This window comes from Mangifera indica, chromosome 7 (assembly GCF_011075055.1).
Source record: "Mangifera indica cultivar Alphonso chromosome 7, CATAS_Mindica_2.1, whole genome shotgun sequence".
In the NCBI taxonomy this organism is placed as follows: domain Eukaryota; kingdom Viridiplantae; phylum Streptophyta; class Magnoliopsida; order Sapindales; family Anacardiaceae; genus Mangifera; species Mangifera indica.
In genome coordinates, this window is record NC_058143.1 from 15870255 (window position 1) to 15893169 (window position 22915).

The following is a 22915-nucleotide window of genomic DNA, read 5'->3' on the forward strand; positions in this document are numbered from 1 at the left end:
AAGAAGAAGAGGATAGAGAGAGAGAGAGAGAGAGAGAGAGAGAGAGAGATGAGTGTGGGTGGGAGTGAAGGGGAAACTTTAGAGTATACGCCAACATGGGTGGTGGCTGGTGTGTGCACCGTCTTCGTTGCCATTTCTTTGGGCGTTGAAAGGCTTCTTCACTTTCTTGGAAATTATCTCAAAAGAAAACAGCAGAAGCCACTTTATGAAGCTCTTCAGAAAGTTAAAGAAGGTCTTTTTACTTTTATTTATCTCAACTTTTGCTTCTTGTTTTTTTTTTTGGGTAAATTCAACTTTTGCTTCTTCACTTCTTCATCCTGCATGCATTTTTAAGTAAATTCAACACAGCTTTTGTTTTTTTAAGAAGAATCTCAGAGAAGATATTTTATGTTACTGTTTTTTTATGATTTTATTATCTTTGTGGTTCTAGTGTGTGTTTCTTCATTAATGTTCTCTATTCCTTAAAGAAAAAATAATAATAATTCTGTTTGATGGGTATAAAGTCAGGATGTGTGTATGCTAGTTGGAAATTTTATTTTATTGAAAATAATGGTGAAAATTAGTTGTAAAAAAACCCAGAATTTTTTTCGTTAAAAAGGATGTAGTATTGTTAGTGAGAAGAAATTGGTTTCTTAATTAATGTTCTGCACTTCATACATATGATTTCTATTTGATGAGATGTGTTGTTAAAACCCAACTTTTTTTTTTTTTTTTGGGGTTAAAGGGAATCTGAAAGAAGACATTTTCTGGTGATTTTATAAATGATTTTTAGTAATTGTGGGTGTGGTATTTGTTGGTGAGAAGAAATTGTTTTCTTAATTAATTAACGTTTGCATTTCTTACAAAAGGATTTCTATTTGATGAATATATTTAAGGAAGTGTGGATATTAATTGGAAAGCTGGTATTCTTAAAATGGTTAAAAAGAGAAAAAAGTGATGAAAATTTGGATTTTGTGGTTGCAGAATTGATGCTATTGGGTTTTATATCACTATTGCTGACGGTGTTTCAAGGTGCAATCTCCAAATTCTGCATTCCTGAGGATCTTGTGAATTCTATGCTTCCTTGTAAACGCCCTGAAGCTGATTCATCTGAGAGTGAGCATTCTAATGCTACTACTACAACATCACATTTTCAGAGGTCATTCACTCCTGTTACCGGCATGACTAGGCATCTTCTTTCTGAAGGATCTTCATCTGGTTATTGTGCTAAGAAGGTAAACATTAATAATGCATTTACTAGAACTTCATTCTCTTTACTTGTCTAATCAAATGCTAGGTTCATAAAAAAGATAGAGAGTTCTTTGAAATAGATTCTGGGATTTTTGGGAAGAATCTTTAAATGGGGTTATTTTTAAAGTATATTTGGTGGTAAAAACTAGTGAACTGTTTAGTCATTTTTGAACCACTTTGTTTAGTACCAATGATTTGGGTTTGTTTAGATATTAGTTAACCCTTTATTTTGATATATAATGTATTCTCCTCTACTAGAATCATGGCTGTATTGAAAATTTATTAGTTTTTTGAACATTTATTTTCTATATAAATAACATGATCTTGGCTGTTTAACATATTATCACACTTCTGAGAGGATGTGATTGGCTGTAAGATAAGTTCACCATTGGATGGGACAAGTTTAGGTAGAACTATGGCTTTTCAAGAGGGTTGAGTCAAAGAGACCCACTTTCTCCCTACTAGCATTTCATGTCCTTATCAGGCTGGTGGAGAGAGCTAGGAAGGTTAATCTCATAGAAGGTTTCATCGTTGAAAAGGATAAGATTTCATTTTCTTACTTGCAATTTCTAGTGACCCCATTTTTTTCATTCAGCCAATGAATCTAAATTTCTCGTCTTTGTTAAGATAGTTGACATGTTCTGAGAGTTTTCTGGTCGTATGTTAACTTGCATAAATGCTCTATTTGTGGAAGCAACAGGCATGATTTGAATTTACCTAGACTTGCAACTTCTATTGGATGGGATTTGTGTCAATGGTCTATGAAGTATATTGGTTTGCCTATAGAGACAATCCAAGAAGAACAATCCAAAATGGTTTCTCTAGTCAAAAAACAACTTCATGAAAAAGGAGCCTTACTTTCCTAGGAAAATAGTTGTTGAGATATCCTTTGGAGCTTTGTTATTTGTGGCATGCCAGTGATTGGAAGCAAGCATGGAAAGCATAGAAATGGTTTGGACTCTAATTAATGACTAGGGTCCCCACTGAAGCCCTTTGTGAGTTGGGGTTGTGTTTCCCATTGTAAAATCTGTTTCTGTCCGTTGTGAAGCTTGCTATTGATGATGATGGATTGTGATGCTTCTTTCTATGACTTATTTACATCTTTATTGATAACATGGTGACTTCTTCATCTACTCATTGGGGTTGGAATTTGAATTAGTAGGAATCTTAATAATTGAGAAACTAAAGAATGTATTGATTTGAATTAGTAGGTTCTTTCAATGAAACGGAGGATCGTAGAGTTTGGATCCTTGAGAAATTGGGATATTTTCGTTCAAGTCATGTTACGAAACTTGCTTGATGACCCACCCTAGAATTGCAGTCTTTAGGCCTCTAAACTGATGGAGAGCAAAAGTTCCAATCTCGGAAGTGGCTGGCAATCTTGTAACCCTCTTGTGATCTTTTTCTTTTGAGGATTGTTGTTCAGGGGCTGTTTTTTTCAATTAGTTCTTAAACCTTTAGTTAAGCCTTTTAGTACCTAGTCTCCTTGGTAGGTTGCAGTCATCTCTTTTATCCCTTTATGGGGAGTTAGTTCACTTCATGTATACTTTTTGATCTCTTTGTTAATAAAAATGCTGTGGTTCCAATACAAATAGTTTCTAGTGAAGTTAATTGTGTTCTCAAATGTAGAGAGAGCAAAAGTCTGTTTTCATACTTCTCTTTTTATCAGACATACTTGAGAGGTTGTTCAGATAAGGAATTTCTGGTTTCTGTTCCTATCAAGGAATAAAGTTGAATTGATATATCAAAGTGCTGTGAAGTGTCATAACTCAAAGGACATGAAAAATGTCTTTAAAGCTACACCATACTGCAAAAAATCTGGTTTACTTTACTTTCCAACTAGGTAAATCAGTTGATGACATTATTGGTCTTGATTCCAGTGATGAGTTTAGGATTCATCTTTCTATGATGTACATGATACTGGGATTTATTTTTTGTTTTTTAGTTTTTGGTCCCTTAGAGCTTTGACACTTCTTGTTTGCAACTGAAGAATCCATGGGCGTGTAGCAATGGTTGTTATGGTTCAAGTCCAGGATAAAATTGTTATTATCTTAAATGTTATAATGGTAGTCAACCTGAAGGAGGGAGAGAAAAATATACAAATAGATAATGGAGATCTAAGATTTTGTATTAGATTTTCTCACTGTGATATTCTTATGAATTATCTCATGTACTAGATTTTCTATTGTTTCCGCATTCATATATACTGGATTTCTTGTTATTATTTATCTATAGATGCACAAATAGCTATTATTTAAGTGTTTTGATTTCTTTTCTTTTCCCTTTTTCAGAATAAGGTCCCATTGTTGTCAGTTGAAGCTTTGCATCATCTCCATATCTTTATCTTTGTGCTAGCCATTGTCCATGTGACTTTTTGTCTTCTAACGGTTATTTTTGGAGGAGCAAAGGTGAGCATTCTGTAGACTTCTATTGTTTCATAATTCTATACTGTTATTGGTATATTGAGTCTTCTTTTTTCAACTTCTATTATACACAACATAGATACGCCAATGGAAACACTGGGAGGACTCGATTGCCAAACAAAAGCTTGACTCAGAGGAAGGTAGGTGCTGCCCAACTAAACATATGATGTTTTCTCTTGAAAATTTTTAATTGCAAAATCCCAATAAACATGTTATATTCATGTATATGCTTTCAAAATATAACTGTTTAGTATGTAAAGTAATTTCTTTAAGGGGGCGTTTGGTTAGGAGGAATTGAAGATTATTCTGATAATTTATCTTTTATTATTTACATTACTTTGTTTGGTTTATAAGTAATAAAATATTTCGGTAATGTTTTATTACTAATGATGATGTGACAAATAATATAAGGGGTAATCTGATTATCACTTTTATCTTAGGTATTAAAAGATTACCAAGTTAATCTTCATTTTATTATAGTTATATCCTTATTTATTAATTTTTCTAGGGCAAAAATAATTTTATTTTTAATTAATATAACAAATAACATAAAAAAAAATATTTTAAAATAATTATACCCAAGGTTATTTAAGTAAAATAATATACTAGTATTCTTTTATTATCTCTAACCAAACATAATAATTATTTACACTTATCTAGTTTATCAAATTTTATCAAACATAGTAATAATTTATATCCAGTAATTTTTAAGGTAATCTATCTTCAAAGTAATATTTTAATTTTAGTAATAAAATATTTCTCAAACCAAGCGGCCCCTACGTATCAAGATGGATTACCAGTTAACTATTGAATCAATCTTCATCCTTTACTAATCTTGTTTATGCTATGCTTGTGTATTATTTTCATAAATTCTAGCAGTAATGTCATTTAGCTTTTAAAGATTTGCTAGTTAACCTAGATGCCTTATGACATAGCAGTTTGTGGACTGAGCAAAGTAGTGAAGACAATGTCTGATCAAATTACTTTCTTGTTCAAGTCTCAGAAATGAAATATGTCGCTTCATCATAATTACCTGTTTTAACGTAAACTGCATTGCTGCAGTTTTGAAGAAAAAAGTCACCAATGTCCACCAACATACTTTTATCAGAGAGCATTTCCTTGGAATTGGTAAAGATTCAGTTATCCTGGGATGGGTGGTGAGTTATTTTTGCTTCTATAATGGAATCCAGATGTATGATTATTTTTTTATTGGCATACATAAGAACCATAAAAGATTTGTTGTGTTTTTTCATTCGACATATGGTCTTTCCCTCCTTTTTCACCATTTCATTCTTCTCATAGGAAGAAATGATATCATATATGAGATGACCTGACAAGTCATGCTGAAACTCTCACCTGATGGATTTATGGGTGAACCAGAAATTTTGACCTGGGGTTTTCTGGAAATTCTTTTTCTTGAATGTTTTTATTTTAATGTGAATTGTACATGCATGCATAGATAATTTACTTATGTAATATTTGCACAAGGTCCCATGACCTTTCCGGTGCTAGGATTTTGTGAATGGTGTATAAATTTCTGTTATCCGTACTGATAGATACATTGAAATATACCGCATACATACATCCACAGATATTATGCATGGTTAATTTGATGGATATTGGTGAAGAGAAGTCAGCCATGTGGCTCCACCTTGCTTGGATTCTCTGATTTTCTAATTAATGCTAGCAAGCCTAGGATGACCACAGATTCCCTCTCAGAGTCTTTCTTGTTGGACTTCATTTGAGGGGGCACCAGTGTGGCAGAAGAAAATAATGTAAATAAACAGCCAGAGATGATAGAGAAATTAAAAAGCAAGGGTTTAACTGGATATTTTGTCATAATAGAAGAGTCATGTAATGACAAACAGGTTGATGTCTGCTTGCATAAAGCAGCTGATAGTGATTACTACATAATCTTAGGTTGTTATTTTTACTTACGAGCTTGCTTTATTAGCTTTGCTTTTAAGCCTGCCTTATTATTTTTGCTGAAATGAAATTTATATGACTTCACAAAATTTGGTCCTCTCTGATATATTTTATAAGCATAGGAGTTTGTATCCTTCTGCCAAGTTCAATTAAACACAGCACTGACTTTTTTTTTTTTTGGTGTCACTGCAGCATTCTTTTTTCAAGCAATTCTATGCGTCTGTCAACAAAACAGACTATGTGACACTTCGACTAGGTTTCATCATGGTAAGAATCTAATTTAAAGATGGATTGTCTTGTAACTAGAATGGTCATCCTTTTATTGCCTTTTCATAAACACTTTCTGCACCTTCCTTACTTCTGCTTTAGACTCATTGCAGGGGAAGCCCAAACTTTAATTTCCACAAATACATGATACGTGCCCTTGAAGATGATTTTAAGAGAGTGGTTGGTATAAGGCAAGTGTTATGTAAAGTAAATATGTGATGTGTGTATCAGCTGTTGCCTTGAACAGTAATGCTAATTTCTTACTGATTTATCTTGATTTACCACTTGCAGCTGGTATCTTTGGATATTTGTGGTCCTATTCTTGCTGTTGAATGTTAATGGTATGCTTATTCCATCATCTAGCAAATTAGTTCCAGTTAAAATACTTTTTTTTTTTTTTTCTGTTTCTTCTGATAAGAAACTGGAGAATCCAGTTAAAATATCTGATGACAAGTACAGTTAATATTTCTCATGTTCTGTTGTCTAATTAATTCTCAGTAGTACATCCAAATTTTTATGGTTTTAGATATGCAGGTTCTACAGTTATTGGGCTTTAGACTTTCTTAGTTAATTTATTACCTTCAGTTGAAGTGCAATCAACAATTTCAAAGTCTTAACTGCCCTATAAAAGTTTTACTTATGATTTACCTCTTTATTATTGTTTGGATTTGGTATTTTCTTACTACAATCAACATGCCTCTCCTTTACTGTCATTGTATAGGTGCAATAAAAAATCTTGGAGTCAAGTTACTGGAACATGGCAATTGACTTATTTTCTTCTCGTTTGTTATTGTCCTGTTCACTAGGTTTTCATATATATATTCTCTTGCCTTCTCGTGTCTTAATTTCATTGCTATTTTTATATGTTTAACCGTGTCCTATTTTTTCAGTAGTTGAGTACCACATTTTGTTCATAATGTCACATCAAGTTAATTTTCGTTACATTATTTAAAATTTATTAATTTAGGCTTTATGCTCAGAAAGGGGTATTAGGGAAAACCTGATGTCTACTCTGAGGGTATCAGTCTTAAGAGATGCAAGAAAGACCATCCTGACAACTGATTGTTCTTTTATCCATTATTTATCAAGCGGAATAAGTGCCATTTCAGTTGTTTGGGCTTGGTAAGATGAATCATATTTGCTTATTATCTTTTCTTGTTTGGAAAAAATTTATGTAAAGCTGTTGGCTAAAGGTCTTGTTCTTCCAAATACGTAAACCCACCTCAGTTTTTACTCATTTATATTTGTCTGTGCTGCTGACCTGATTTACATATCTTGTTATTGGTTTATTTATTGACCTTCCTCACAGAAGCACAAAAACTGTGTGCCACTTACTCTTTTTAATAACCCCTCATTTGCGATATTCACTTTTTTCACGTATTGCTATCTCTTATGTCTACCGGCAAATAATTTGTCCAAGTGTGTCCTCACATTACATCCACTTTCATTGCAGGTCAATGATCCTTTTTTTATTAGTGCACTCCACATTCTTTGAGTCTTTTCCACTGTTCCTTTGAAGTTCTAAAGAAATTTTTTGAAGTTTATGTTTTGTAACCACAAGGTACTTAGTAACATGGGAAATTTTAACACTACGAGTCTTTGCTTAATTAAATGACTCTCTTAACCATAGAATTTCATTAATGGATGTCATGGCTCAATTGTTAATCTAACGGTCTTGGTATGTTTAAACAATGTTAATTCCTTGTAAGGGTTATATTAATGTTTTATGTTATTTTATTCTAACGTATTTTCTTTTAAATGATATGTATTAGTGTAGAGTTATCAATATCATGATGTTTTCCCATTTTCATGTGCAGGTTGGCATACGTACTTCTGGATAGCATTCATCCCTTTCATTGTGGGTTTTTGTAGATTTTAATATAGTTTCTCCTCTCTTTTTTGATCCTGTGTGCATGTGCATTGTTTTGCATCCACTTTTGCGAGCTCAAGATGATTTTGACCATCCAGTTTTATACTTTTGTAACTTAAAAATTCTGGCACTTGATAGCTGATTACCTAATAACAAGAGAGATAACTTGTGGGCTTTTACATGACTTATTATTACTTTTTGTCACATTTTATGGTGATTGTGTAAATGAATGAATGGATATTAGATTTGTTCTATAGTTATTTTTTGTCCTTTTAAAATTCTGATTAAGTTGTAGTTGATTAAGACTGCAAATGAAGTATTTATGAACGTATGCATGTATGTTCTGATCCCATGTTGCTGTTCCAAGTGCCTTACTGCTATAGAAACTTGTGTTGAATTTATTTTTGCTGTTCCATTATTGAAGTTTTAATTTGTGTTTTTTGCAGCTTTTACTTGCTGTGGGTACTAAGCTGGAGCATGTCATCACCCAATTGGCTCATGAGGTTGCTGAGAAACATGTTGCCATCGAAGGGGAGTTAGTGGTTCAACCATCGGATGAGCACTTTTGGTTCAATCGACCCAATATGGTCCTTATCTTAATCCATTTTATCCTATTCCAAAATTCCTTTGAGATTGCATTTTTCTTTTGGATATGGGTAAGCTACAGCTTTAAGCTACAACTTTTGAGGTTCTACTCATATTATGGTTTTACTGGAGGAAATATATAATCTGCTTTTATACCTCTGTAGGTTCAATATGGCTTCGACTCCTGCATCATGGGACACGTTTTTTATATTGTACCACGGCTTGTAATTGGGTAGAAGTCAATTGCCTCTTCTCCACATATTTGTGTTATTTTGGTTGAATTTGCAGTTACGACCTCATTATTTTGACATATATTTGCTTATATAATCCCTTTTCATTTTCCTTCCAATTAGGGTAATCATCCAGGTTCTTTGTAGTTACAGCACCCTGCCACTTTATGCCATTGTCACACAGGTGGGTTCAATTAATGTCAGATTCGAATATCAATTTCACCTTTATCTTAAAGAACCAATTTTAACTGTTGTTTCTGAAATGAAATGAAGATGGGATCTTCTTTCAAGAAGGCAATATTTGATGAGCATGTGCAAGCAGGCATAATCGGGTGGGCTGAAAAGGTGAAGAGAAAGAAAGGCTTAAGAGCAGCAGGTGGAGAGGAGTCTACTCAAGCAAGTTCCCATGCTGGAATTCAGTTAGGAAAATTTAAGCGCAATGCAGCTGCAACAGAGGAGATTCCACCTTCTGATGGGTCAAAATGAGCAGCAGGATGAGGGTCAGGCTTCTGGCTTTTATTCATATCTTGTTACAGAAGTATTTATATAATATATAGCTGGTGATAACAATGGCATTTGCTTGTGCCTTGGGATTGTACTCTGTTTTTCAAAGAAACCATTGTGGATACTTTTTACCATCTATAAGGCAAAGTTGTGCTTGACCTGTTTATTTACTCTTTTTCTTTTCATCTTTGAATATATTTTGATATGCTACTATCAAAATATATTATGGTGTAATTTATTAACCTCCTCTACTCACACATAGCTTCAATCCATTGATTTTGGGGTTAAAATTCATTCAAAATTTTCTCCAAAGTTTAGTTACAATGGCTTTTAAGGTTAGTATGAACTGATTTTCTCATTCGTACATGGTGAAATTTTTGTTTTGAATGTCATTTTTTTAATTTGAAATTGATTGATGATGGAAATACGTTTTCCATTAGAGGTGGGTAAGCTTTGTGGCTTGAAAGGGAATGAGTAAATTATCCGTGTGTGAAACTTGAATCGTGGATATGCTTTGTGGCTTGAAAGCGGGGGTGAGTAGATTATTCGTTCGAAGTCATTGGTTTTGATTCTTACCTGCAACCAAAAATATAAGATAGGTTTCGGGAAGTAGAATAAGCGAATATACTTTATTTATGTACTTAAAATATATATATATATATATATATATATATATATATATATATATATATATCATTGAAAAAATGAAAAAATGCAGCAGTCCATGGAGACGTTATGTGATCTAAACCACACTAGATCCCCACTCTGCAAAGATAAGAAACAAAAAGAACTCAAATTAAGAAGCTCATTTATGTTGATAAGCCGCAACGCTCTACCCAAAAACTGAAACTCAAATGCAAATCTCTTCCCTTTCTGCAATTGGGCAATGCCCAACATGGTCATCTTCACCAATCCCATCTCTAAAATGTACGTTCCTTTCCACCACCAAAACCTCTCTTCTTTTCTCCTCCAAAAAACCACTCATTTGCACCCACAGAACACGCCCAACTCACATTGTTTCCATGAGCACCGAAGCTGGAATCGGTGTCATGGGCACTAAACTTGGAATGATGTCGTTCTTTGAACCAGACGGCACCGTAGTTCCGGTCACTGTCGTTGGGTTTCGAGAAGGGAACATTGTGACTCAGGTTAAGACCACTGCCACTGATAGCTATGATGCCGTTCAAGTTGGGTACAGAAGAGTTAGGGATAGGAAATTGACGAAACCTGAGATGGGTCATCTGCAGAAGTCCGAAATTATACCTCTGAGGCATTTGCAGGAGTTTAGGTTGCAGTCTGTTGATGGATTTGAAGCGGGCCAAAAGTTGGTTTTTGATGAGCTTTTTAAGGAGGGGGATCTTGTTGATGTTTCCGGGACTACTATTGGAAAGGGGTTTCAAGGTATTGCTTTGTTTCACTCTCTGTCTTTCGAATTTGGCGAAAAGTGATTTACGCACGTATTTGTTGAGTAAAATTGGAATTTTACTTCAAAATTTTCATAATTTTAACGAAAAATCGTTTTTCTAATCATTTATAATAATGTCTAACTGTGCAATTACTTTTGTTGTGTAGTATTTTACTTTGGGTGCATATAGCCTCTCAGTTTTGTTTATTGTTTTAGCTTGTTGAAGTTTATGCTGGATTATGAAGTTAAATATTAGTTGTCTGTGTTAGTGTTGTAAGATGTGCTGTTTTTTTAATGATAATGACAAGTAATGTGGTTTATGGTTTGTGCATTATGATTTAGGAGGATTGAGAAGTTCTTTATCTATTTATTTTATTTTTTGTGTGGCGCACAAATTTTTCTTAATTTTTTTGAGATATTGGAAGATTTGGGCCATTCGGTTTGAGAGACTGGAGAGAGTTCATTGATGAAGGTTGAATTGGATGATTGGTGGAAGTTAAATTCATGAAAGTGTTATGATATTGTTGCTGTATGCTTGGTGGTAAAAATGGGCTGGTAGTGTGTAATGAATGAATGTCGGCCTTGTGTCCCTTGGTTGTTTCTGAGGTATAAAAAAAGAATATACTGTGGAAAATATTAAACTGCAAGAAGTGAAACTTGATGAGTATTGTGATATGTGAGCTAGAAACTGATTAGAGGACAATAATTTTTTTATTTTGAAATTTTTTAATTTATATATTTTCTATCAGTTTTGTAGGGAGTGTGTTTCTGGATCTTGTAGAATATGAAAAGAAAAAGATTTTTAGAAGGTCTCATTCTCTAAATTTACTTGAAGGCAGAGTTTGATAGTTTTGTACAAAGAACAAAAATTGAGCAGGTGTTTTCTTACATCTGGGCAAATTTTATAAAGTGCCTAAACAATGAAATTTGTTTTTCGTTTTTGTTTTTAGTTGATGCTTTGTAAGTACAACACAGTTTAATACCAAATCTGATAATTAATGAGGTTTGAAGATGATTATTTAGATATCTGGAACCCAGGTGAGTGAGGGATAGAGATGTGCAGAAGTCTGAAGAAAATTATAATTCTACCTCATGTTACCATGTCGGGCAGAAAGATGGTAAAATCACAGTTCCATTCACTATTCTAGTAAATGTGGTTGTGGTTGAAGAGCTTTGACCCTTTCAAACTTAAGAGGCACAGGCATTCATGTGGGATGGAACCAATTGTTTTATACCAAATTGTTCTTTTTGTTCACATACTCCTGTTGTTATTTTATTATTTTTTCCTATATGATTTCTTTCAGTAGAAAATCCATTGACTCTTCAGTTAGTTCGTAGAATTCAGTAATATCTATCTCTGCCTTAAAAATTTGAATTTTTCAAGACTGTGACCTTAGATAGTGGCTAATCATTTGATTATAGTAGTTATAGCTTTTCAGGTCCTATACTCTGTTAAACTTGTTTCTTAATTTCTACCTTTATTAGTATTATCAACTGGTAGCATTTATTTGATCAATGTCAGCCCAGTTAAACTTGAAAAGGTAGACGTTGAGATACAAGACTTTGTTTGTTGGAAATTATGTGTGGCAGCATCCATTGGGTATCAAGTTTGATGCAAAAGTCCAAGGCAACATTTTGAGGAGCTTCTTGATTCTGATATTGGTTTAGTCACTTTAGTGTGTATAATTCTCATTTAATCCAGAATGTCAATGAAGAAAGATCTTGATGAACATGAGCTCTAAATCAAAGCTTTGGGAATCTACAATTCTTTTCCCTCAAATTCTACAATTAAGTGTGTATATCTAGTACAATCAATTCTTTTAATGAATGACTGTGAAACGTGACTTAAGTTTGCTTCTGTTGTGTAATCAAAGATGCATGAAATTCTTTGGGCAATTTTATTTTTTTAGGTATTATCCATAGTATTTCTATGACTAGTATATTTCTTTACTGTCAGTTCCAAGATTCATATGATAATTTTGGTTCTGGGCTCTGTCTGAAGAAATTATATCATAGTTCCTTTATTTTGTAAAGAGTATATTTTCATTTGGGTCAATAGCTTTCAAATTCCTTGCAAGTATGTTTTTTATTTACCCGTTTATATATATATATATTACTTAAAACAGGTGGAATCAAGAGACACAATTTCAAAAGGGGTCTAATGACCCATGGTTCCAAGAGTCATAGAGCTTTGGGTTCTATTGGTGCTGGAACAACACCTGGTAAAGTGTACAAAGGGAAGAAGATGCCTGGCCGGATGGGAGGGACCAAAAGGAAGATCAGAAAACTCAAGATTGTGAAAATCGACAATGATCTTCGTGTTGTGATGATAAAAGGTGCTGTCCCTGGTAAGCCAGGAAATCTTCTGCGTATAGCACCGGCTAAGATTGTTGGGAAAAACATACCAAAGAATTAGGTTGGTGTATTTTGATTGCTTTCTTAAAGATTATTTATATATCTGTTTTGAATAGCAATTTAGGATTTCAGATAACATATTCTGTTGTATCATTTTCAGTTGAGGGAAGGCATTGATTAGTCAATTCTTTTGTGCTAAATTTCTAAATATGAACCCTGTGTGGTTGATATACTATTTGGATTATTGTTGGGGATCTCCTTTGAGAATTCAGTCTAAAAAGAAAAAAAGAAAAAGAAAAACGAGATCCCATATATTTTGAAGTCAAATCTTTAATTTCTCTTTCCTACTAATAATCTGTCTCACCGTGAAAAAGTACATTGAACAATTGATGTAGAACTTTTAACATAAAATTTGTAATGCTTGATGTAGAACTTGTGACCATGTCAAATTTTAAAACTTGTAATATATAAGACTTGGATTGAATACTATGAACCACTTCTAAAATGAGGGTCTGAATTGCAGATCTTGTTAATGATTTATGGGTGTTGGTTAATGCTAAAAAGAGTTTCAACCAAACATTTTCCTTTTCAAAAGTGTAAACTTTTATTTTTTAGATTGAACAGAAAAATAATTGCCCAAGTCATATATTCACATAAAATTTTCATATGAAAATTAGTTATGTTTTGATGGCAGGAAATTGGTTTTCTTGTGAAGATTTGTTTTTGGGATTATATTGGAGATAGTTTATGGTTATGGTAATTGTGTGAATAACATGTTTATTCAAAACAATGCTTTTGGTTGCCACATAAATTATTAAAGTAGGGTTTTATTCGAATTGAGTCGAGTTCAAACTCACTTAAATTCAATTTGAGTGCGATTTTGGAGGAGTCAAGCTTAAGCTTGAATTTGAGCTCGTCTTAAGGGTTTTTGAGTTTAATTCGTTTAAGAGAAGTTGAACTTGAATTGAGAAGGGGTGCCTAGAAGCTCACCAATCAATTAACCCACAAAATTCAGGATATGGTTTCAACTCACCCTAATCTCATTACTTTGCCATTCCTAATTTGTTCAGTAAAACTGCACAAACGAATACACCAAAAAGCAAGTAACAGGGCTCCTAACTTCAATATACAGTAATTAGTAACAATATTAATGATGCGAGTGCCTTTTTTTTTTTTTGGGGCTAATACCAGATTAATGAAGATGGGAAAAGTTGAAAACTAACCAGCTTAAAGATACAATTCCTCCTATATTTATATAACAAAAGTGCATAATTAATCATCTATATCTAAATATACAAATATGGGTTGTGACTGCAATTCTAAACTTAAATCAGTGACAAGGAAGCCCACACAGACAGACGAGACGACGACATAACTGAAACTGTAAGTAGAATTAGGATGAGCAGCATGCAGTTGGGCGCATCAGTAGATAGGGATGCATGCAGCTTAGCTACAGGTTTTTCTGAGACACTGCAGTGTAGAGAACTGCGTAAAGCACGAAGAGAAGAAAAGTTCCAAAGCCAAACCACGCAGGCTCAGAAGCAAGGGCCCCGGTGCCGGTGGTTTGATCATGTAAAGCAGCATCAGAAGTTAAAGAAACCGGACTAGTTGGAAACCAAGAAGAAATCATGTTGAGGAGAAATAATGAAGCAATGAGAAGCACCACAAAGAGTGGGATGGTTGGACCAAATATGGCCATTCCGAGGAATGTCACCATTAGAGAAGGTACCAGAGGTGATGGCCCTTTGTTTTCCATTTTCTCTCTTTCTCTCTATGGCTTGCTTTATGATCTTTATGAATTTTGCGTATTGCTTAATTTCCTTCTTACTCTCTAACTATGGAACATTAGACTTAGTTATAAAAGGCCTCCTTCGTAGATAAAGGGATGAACTTTAGAATAATATGGTTCTCTTCCTTGGTTATTTATAGTTAGTTTACCCTATTCTTGTCTTTACATTTCTCTTATTTATATATATTTTCTCATGTATGAAAAGATACCCATCTCTCTACCAATTTCTTAACCCCCAAAAAAAAAAAAAATATATATATATATATAAATAGAAGAGTAATAGGGAAAATTTCAAACATCTTCAGACTAATTAATAATTGAAAATAGTATGTACAAGGCAGGCATTGATGATTCCAAAGATGGATTATTCAATGTTAATATTTTGGGATAGAGATAGATAAATGTACGATCCATATGGATTTGGTAATAGGAATCTAAACCATGTTAGGCGTTGAGTTTAATTGTCTCTTAAACTTACAAACATGTTGGACAACACAAACATAAAAAACAGAAAACGCCTTTATAATTGTTTTTTTTCATAAGCCCCATATGTTACATTGTTAATATAGGAGTAAGGATGAATCTAAAATAAGCTTAGAGTTTAAAAGTTTAATATTTTTGAACTTGAATTTAAGCATTAGAAATGTTCAACTTGTTAAACTCGTAAACCTAAAAAATTTAATACAAAATAACGTTATTTTAAACTGTATATATTCAAACAATGTAATTTTAATAACGAACCAAACTCAAAACTTGATTCGAATTCGAAGTCAAACTTGATTCTTTTGAAACAAATCAAACTCAAATTTCTTTAAGATAAACTCAACAAGGTCAAATTTAGTTCCATACAAGTTGAAGCAAGCAAAAACTCAATTTGATTTAAATCCAACTCTATTTAAACCCATCTATTTTGAAAGAATTGGGCTGGTGCATATGGTTGTGGTTACAGCTCTCTCTCTCTCTCTCTCTCTCTCTCTCTCTCTCTCTCTCTCTCTCTCTCTCTCTCGATCAAATTTACAGATATAAATACACGTTTCATTTATTTTATGGTAAAAAGGGGGTATAAAGCATCAGTCGGGTAATACCACATTACCACCCAATATAATTGGAAACAGGGAAAAAAATAAAAAAGAGAGAGATTATCGATTATCAAAGAGGCCACAATACCTTACAAACACTTTTCATCAATACATTGTACAACATGTCCACCTACACAACTAAGTCACAAATCTAGACAACTGAGTCACAAATTTAAACCCACGAGATCTGCTGTCATAGAAAAGTATGCATCAATATTAAAACTTTGAGAAGAGAAAAGACACAAAAGCAGGCTCGTAAGAGTTAGAAAACAATTGAAGCCAACCACCTACAGTTGATATCTTAATAGCAGTCAGGCAGTCTTCACAAAATGAGGGGACAAAAGTTTTGCAATCTCCAGGAACCCAACCGTATCTTTACCATCAAAGATGGCCTTAAGTTTGGCATCACAGATGATTTCCCGTTTGTTCTGAGGATTCTGCAGCCAAAGACATCAACTAATTACCCTATGCAAAATCATACTACATTTCCACCTACAGAAGCTCAATTACATGTACCTATAAGTGATATCCAACAAGATTGAATAAATTTCGAGCATGACCAAAATATAGAAAGCAAATTGACACTCAAAACTGTACACAAATGCCATCCCCATTATATGTAAATGTCACCCCCATTATATGTATGTAGACAGGACATGTAGAAATAATAACATATTGGGGCATCTTCAAGAAAGTTTTAGGCATAATATAATCTCAATGGTTAACATGCCTCATAATACAGAAAAATGTAGTTCTTAAAAGACTGGGGCTGGCGTAAGAAAAAGCAAGATTTCATGAACATTCCAGCCTACACCAACCCAGAAACCTGATAAATGATTTTAGTTACTGTCAAGTCCCAGAACAAAAGAGAAACAAGCTTTTCTGTAACACAATCATAATTTTAACAGGATAGCTGAAGAATAAATAGTTCTAGTTATTCCTCAGTTTAAACAATCTCTCTAGAATTCAACAGACTTCCAATACTTGCTATACATGATGAAGCCATTGCCAAATATTAGAAGTCCATGCACAAGGTTACTAAATTAACACAGTCACGATAGAAATCAAATAGATTGAACATATCACTCATACATGATATGTGCATTAGCCGACTATTTTATTTGTTAAAATACATAAAATCATGCAAAATGACATTCAGAACCAATAAACGTTAACATTTGCATACCTCCTTACATGCCATCATAGATCACTGTACTAAGCAGACTGTATCTTCCTTACATGAATTTTTCTAAATGACCCCAGCGTTAATCTTAATTTTCTAGCGTTGCCCACATGAACTAACATTATTAAGAAGACATAATTTACTTGATAGAAACCTAGGGCTTTTTACCACTAACCACTACGCTTGACACAAAACCCTAAGTCACTTTCTCCTATACATCAAGCATTCTGGATGTGCCTTGCTTTCTAATTAATTATTTAATACTACCAAAAGCAGTTTCAAATTATTAAAAGTGCTTTAAAAATCAAAAGAGTCTTTTATCTATAAGCGCTTCTGAAAATAGTTGTTCAATAACACCCCAATCGAACCCACAAACAATCTGTAAGATTCCACATTGACATAATAAATGACTACAGAATCAGATGAACAAATAAATTAAAACAAAATAATTTTTTAGGGTTTAAAATGAAATAAGAAAAACAAAACCTGGAGGCTGTGAGTCTTGATGTGGGACCAGATCTTGCGAACGGCGTCGGTGCGGGAGGATTCAGAGGCTCCGAGAAAGTGAGCAAGAGCAGGGGAGACAGGCCCCACCTTAAGAATGCCAAGGGGCCGAGAAGAGCCTGGTGGTTTGGACTTGGGTGGGGATTTGGCTCTGGGCTTTTTGGAGGTGGTTGGTTTAGTTTTGGTGGCCGCAGTGGCAGAGGACTTGGCCGGACCCAAGAGAGCCCGGCAACCGTTGAAAACCCTAGCAACGGCTGAAGACATAGTCACTCTCGGAGCGTTTGTTGATTTGCCCAAGAAAGAGGAAATGATGAAGGACGGGACCAATACGAGAAATATTAAATAATGAAATTCAGACCAAGGCTAATGGGCTCAAATGGAACCGGGCCGGGTCCTGTCTCCAAAAGCAGGATTCAGATTAGACCTTGATTTGGATCCTATGCGAGGGCCTGGTGGATTGGGCGCCCTTAGGGCCTAGGTCCCTTTTTTTTTAATATTTTTTATTTTTAACTTATATTAAAATATTTTATAATTATATTATATTTATAAATGTTATCTAGTTATATAAATTTTATTAATGGTTTAATTTGACTTTTTAAATGTAATTTTTTAAAAATTTAAAAAATATTTAAAATTTATAATAGCAATACTTAATAAATATGATTAGTGATTACTATACCTTGCAATAAAAATAGTTCATATGTAAATTTAAAATTTAAAATCAAAAGTAAATAAATAAAATAATAATTAAATTTATTATAATACTTAAAATAAGAATTATCTTTTAAAATTGTGTTTTTGAATAATTAAAATTATTATTTTTACTTAAAATTATTTTATATACAATTCAGTTAAAAATAATTTTATTTGAATAATTATAATTGTTATTGACATATAAAATATACAAAAATTACATATAATTTTCCAAAATATAGATAATAATAATAATAATCAACAAGGACAGCGAGTAAAGTAGGAGAAATGAGGCGAGTCCCTGTGAGACTCTCATCCTCTGCTCAAGCGCCTCTTCTCCCTCCTTATCCTCTTATTTATGTTATCACAATAACAAATAACCATTTCACTCCCTTTCTCTTTCTCTTTATCATCTTCTTGTGTTCGAAGTTTGAATACTGAAAAGTGTATTCTATCTCTAACCAAGTCTAGTGTGGAGCCAACCAACATGTCCTGGCTACTCCATCACTTCAAGTGCCAACCTGACTCTTTCTCTATTCATTTCAGAGCTCATCCTCTCCACCCCGGTAAGTTTTCGCCTTTTATACGTTAATGCCGTTTATTCATGCTTTTCTTTTTTGGTTCTTTGGGTTATACATCAATCTATTCAAATGGGTTTGTTCTTCTTCTTGTTTTTATTTAGTAGACACCGTTTGCAAATTTATGCACTTTTTGAGTTTCAGTTTGAACTATGTGTGTTGTGCTTCCCTTGTCAATATTTGAGTGTCCAGATGACTTTATTTGAATTACAATTCAAATAATGATGACCATTGTGTTTATTTCAGTTTTACTTCAATTGGATGGATTTGTTTTTGGCTTTTTAATGTATCATTTGCTAGCCGTTCTATTCATCACTTCTGGGACTTCAATAAGGGTTTGTTTGTGTTGACTTAGAGATTTAGTTCTACGTTTTAAGGTTTTGTTTGTGTTGCATTTTTTAACTTTGTAATGCTCAGTAACAGTACCAGAAAATCGCCTAGCTTTATTAGCATTAGGGGAAAACAAACCAAGATTTATTCTTGGTAATGTTTTATGTAGAGTCATATATATCTTGAATTTTTTTTTTTCATTTTATGGATTTTTGATTGAATTCTGCAGCCAAAAATAAAGATCCTATCTGTTTCCAAACACAATGTATTTTATCCACAATATCACCATCGGCATCAACAGCGACAACAACCGCACTCAATGAGAAGCTCAGATTATCTTCTTTAGAGCCTCATTCAAATTCCTTTGCTGCACATCGTCAATGGACATATATAGGGGGAGGTGGTCCACCCACAGAGGTAAGACTTGTTCCATCTTTAATACTAATTGAAGTCTTTAATTTTCTTATGAAACCAACAGTAATCGTGTTTAATGTCATATTCGTTTATTTATCATTTGTTTAACATGCTCTTTCAATTTTGTTTCTGGAAAATCAACAAATATAATTTGTTTGTTACATAATAGGCAAGCTGCTACATTATGCAATTATTGAGATTACATTATCTATTGGCACTAGGTGAGCTTCTTTTTCTGAGTTATTGCTGTAATCTAAGCCGAAAGCATTGTTTCAATGTGAAAAACTCCTTGATTTTGAAAAGGCACTGCAGGCATTCGGTTTGTGCTATAGATATAAGCTTATAATTATATATCTGCAGGCAAATTTTGGAGCAGCTTTGGCTACAGAAACACTTATTACCACTGATGAGGCTGTAATTGCTGCAGCAGCTGCTGAAGCAGTTGCTCTTGCAAGAGCAGCTGCTAAGGTTGCTAAGGATGCAGCCTTGATGGTTAGCAATTACAATTCTGCAAGACCAAATACTGAACCTGCAAGACCATCACGATCCAATACTTCCCCTTCCAAGTATGTGCAGCTGACAGAAAGAGAACGAGCTAGTATAATAGGGGATTCAATGGTGGATAAAACTGGATTAGAAAAGGAATATTCCATACAACCATTAAGGGAATGGGATGATATGGATCCATCAGATGAGGAGCTTAAGCTTCTGGAAGAACAGCTTTCTCAGAGTATAGCTGTGAGATCAGTGCACCAGACTGAAAGAAAAGCCAAAAGGACAAGGGCAGCTGAGAAGGCTGCTTCTAACATAGTGTCTCTGAGATCAGTTTCTTCTAGCCGGAAAAAGCGTTCTTCCTTACAAGATGTAGACTACTCTGATCCATTGCGTTATTTAAGAGCAACAACCAGCAGTACTAGGCTTCTCACTGCTAATGAAGAATCAGAGTTATCTGAAGGAATACAGGTGCAACATACACATTAACCATACTGATATAAATAACTCCTCTGGAATTATATATTATTTTTCTTGGGCAGTATAAAATAGCCTCATTCTAGTAAAATATCGACTCAGGTCCTCTGATCTGAATAAAGTAAAGAAAATTTGGAAAAGAACTTTGGATATTTATGGACAAGCCAGATGTTGCATTTCGTAAATGTAGGTGTGCAATATTGGATGGTTTGAAAGCCCAGTTTGCAATATTTTCACTGGACAGGTTTACATGTTCTTGTGACTTGCTGTCATTGAGTCATACATATCATGTAATATTCCAGCATATTAGGTTTCCTAGATAGAACAGTTATTTGGTACTTAGCTTGTAGTTCCTCCATGGTGTCCTCTGGGTCAGTGCAACGTAATTGTAAGTCTGAATAATAGTTATGTGTTCTTTGCCAAGATAATGTTTATTATTCTGTAGAAGTTGAGGCAAACCAGGAAACAACTGTTTGGAGTTTTCTCTCAATCATTTGTAAGATAAGAGAAACGGCAAACAGTTGTATTGTTTTAGGATCTTTATGTGTAGGCATATTTGTGTTTCTGTTCCTTCTCAATGCAATTTTGACTTACTAAAACTGATGTAATCCAATGCAATTCTGCTGTAACTGATGTAATTCAGGACTTGCTAAAACTGGAAAGGCTCCATGAGGTGCTTATAGAGCGATGTGGTGGTAAGCCAACTTTTGTCCAGTGGGCTGCAGCAGCAGGAGTTGATCAGAAAGAACTGAGGAGGCGCTTGAATTATGGTATGCTTTGCAAAGACAAGATGATAAAAAGCAACATACGCCTTGTTATTTCAGTCGCAAAGAATTATCAGGGAGCTGGAATGAGTCTCCAAGATCTGGTTCAGGTTATACCGTGGTCTTTATGAGTTAAATAAGTTTTGTTTAGCAATAAATGAGCAAAATGTTTGAGAGATTGAAGGAATAAGAATTTGTCTAATATTTTGGCTTTTGATGTTTGTCAATTCTCAGGCAGGATGTCGGGGCCTTGTGAGGGGTTCAGAGAAGTTTGATGGTTCAAAGGGTTTTAAGTTCTCTACTTATGCTCATTGGTGGATTAAACAGGCAATTCGCAAGTCTCTTACGGACCAATCGCGGACAATTCGTTTACCAGTAAGTTCTACTAGTTATTTCTTCTTCAACTAACATTGCTTTCCAGTAAGTCGAATAGTGTCTTGGGGTTATTCCACTGTGTAGTGCATCATAGCTCATACCTTCTCGCCTCTAATGCGCTTTTGATTTACAGTTTCACATGGTGGAGGCAACTTACAGAGTAAAGGAAGCTAGAAAACAGTTGTATAGTGAAAATGGAAGACAGCCTGATAATGAAGAAGTTGCAAAGGCAACAGGGCTCTCAATGAAGAGGCTCAATGCTGTATTACACGCTCCTAAAGCTCCAAGATCTCTGGATCAGAAGATTGGAATCAACCAAAATCTCAAGCCTTCGGTCTGTTTAATTTATGTTCAGATGCGTGATTTCTGTCCTAACCATAATATACTTCAAACTTATCAATTCACTGATGGTTTCAACTTTCGTTTCCATTTACCAGGAAGTAATTGCAGACCCAGAAGCAGAAACTGCAGAAGATCTGCTAATCAGGAAATTTATGAAAGTTGACCTGGAGAAGGTGTTGGACTCTCTCAGTCCTAGGGAAAAGCAGGTTGTGAGATCGAGGTTTGGGCTGGATGATGGAAGGATAAAGACATTGCAAGAAATTGGGGAGTTGATGGGTGTAAGCAGAGAGCGAGTTCGGCAAATTGAGTCATGTGCATTCAGAAAGCTGAAGAACAAGAAGAGAACGAAACATTTGCAGCAGTATTTGATTTCATATAGTTCATAAGATCCAGGATTTAGTTACTGAAGAGAGTTATGTAAGGCGGGTTGAGCGTGAAGAAGATTTGTCTTCCAATCCATAGTTCCATTTCTTGTTTTTGTTCTTCATCTGGCAACAGAAATATAGCTTTACTCCATACATTAGAGAATGGATGTAAATATAAAACAGAAAATTCTTCTCATTTCTTAAATGGTTCAAAGCCAAACTACTTGAAAACACAAGATTCAGAAACTTAATATTTATGTAAACTTGCGCGTCTACATTTAGAGTGTATATAAAATAAAATGGATACATAGATGATGTTCATTATGTAATTGAGTGATTTTGAGAGTACAGGAGAAAGTTGGATGAATAAAGTGAAAATAGGAAATCTAAAGAAAAAAATACTAAAAAATTTGTTTGTGTTATTAAAAATATAAGTGATATTAATTTTATTATAATATTTTAACAAAAGCATTAAAATTTATCGTTGATTTTAATACATCGATTAAATAATAAATTTTCTAAATTTAAAGTATGAACATATGTTTCATCAAATCTTGGGTAGGAAATGGTCATTTTGTTTTAATAAAAGTTTAAAAATTATAGAAAAAAATCCATAAAATTAAAATCACAATGCTATGAGAATTAATAATGAGTATTATTTATATATTTACTATAAAAATGTGATAATATGATTTAATGTTTTTAAATTATATATAAAATAATACGTAAATTAAT

At 33.8% G+C, this 22915-nt stretch overlaps 4 protein-coding genes across 5 annotated transcripts; 3 read left to right on the plus strand and 1 right to left on the minus strand.

The window, feature by feature from the left end:
* LOC123221057 (MLO-like protein 1) lies at window positions 1–9201 on the plus strand. Its single transcript, XM_044643729.1, has 13 exons — window positions 1–232; window positions 964–1214; window positions 3522–3638; window positions 3733–3793; window positions 4716–4810; window positions 5772–5846; window positions 5949–6037; window positions 6138–6187; window positions 7664–7704; window positions 8163–8372; window positions 8466–8533; window positions 8655–8715; window positions 8805–9201. Exons 1-13 carry the CDS (start codon window positions 49–51, stop codon window positions 9015–9017), a joined length of 1515 nt encoding a protein of 504 aa, XP_044499664.1. The 5' UTR covers window positions 1–48; the 3' UTR covers window positions 9018–9201.
* Window positions 9202–9831: 630 nt separating this feature from the next.
* Window positions 9832–12980, plus strand: LOC123221059 (50S ribosomal protein L3, chloroplastic). Its single transcript, XM_044643733.1, has 2 exons — window positions 9832–10436; window positions 12567–12980. Exons 1-2 carry the CDS (start codon window positions 9890–9892, stop codon window positions 12854–12856), a joined length of 837 nt encoding a protein of 278 aa, XP_044499668.1. The 5' UTR covers window positions 9832–9889; the 3' UTR covers window positions 12857–12980.
* Window positions 12981–15708: 2728 nt separating this feature from the next.
* LOC123221060 (upstream activation factor subunit UAF30-like) lies at window positions 15709–17670 on the minus strand. Of its 2 annotated transcripts, XM_044643735.1 has the most exons (3): window positions 17333–17670; window positions 15955–16100; window positions 15709–15850 (listed from the first exon to the last, which is right to left on the minus strand). In XM_044643735.1, exons 1-2 carry the CDS (start codon window positions 17612–17614, stop codon window positions 15975–15977), a joined length of 408 nt encoding a protein of 135 aa, XP_044499670.1. In that variant the 5' UTR covers window positions 17615–17670; the 3' UTR covers window positions 15709–15850; window positions 15955–15974. The 2 variants fall into 2 exon arrangements, with proteins under 2 accessions (XP_044499670.1, XP_044499669.1); XM_044643734.1 differs by having other exon boundaries at window positions 15709–16100.
* Window positions 17671–18321: 651 nt separating this feature from the next.
* LOC123221061 (RNA polymerase sigma factor sigB-like) lies at window positions 18322–22416 on the plus strand. Its single transcript, XM_044643736.1, has 7 exons — window positions 18322–18609; window positions 19181–19368; window positions 19726–20328; window positions 20978–21208; window positions 21333–21473; window positions 21607–21807; window positions 21911–22416. Exons 1-7 carry the CDS (start codon window positions 18531–18533, stop codon window positions 22199–22201), a joined length of 1734 nt encoding a protein of 577 aa, XP_044499671.1. The 5' UTR covers window positions 18322–18530; the 3' UTR covers window positions 22202–22416.
* Window positions 22417–22915: the final 499 nt, after the last annotated feature.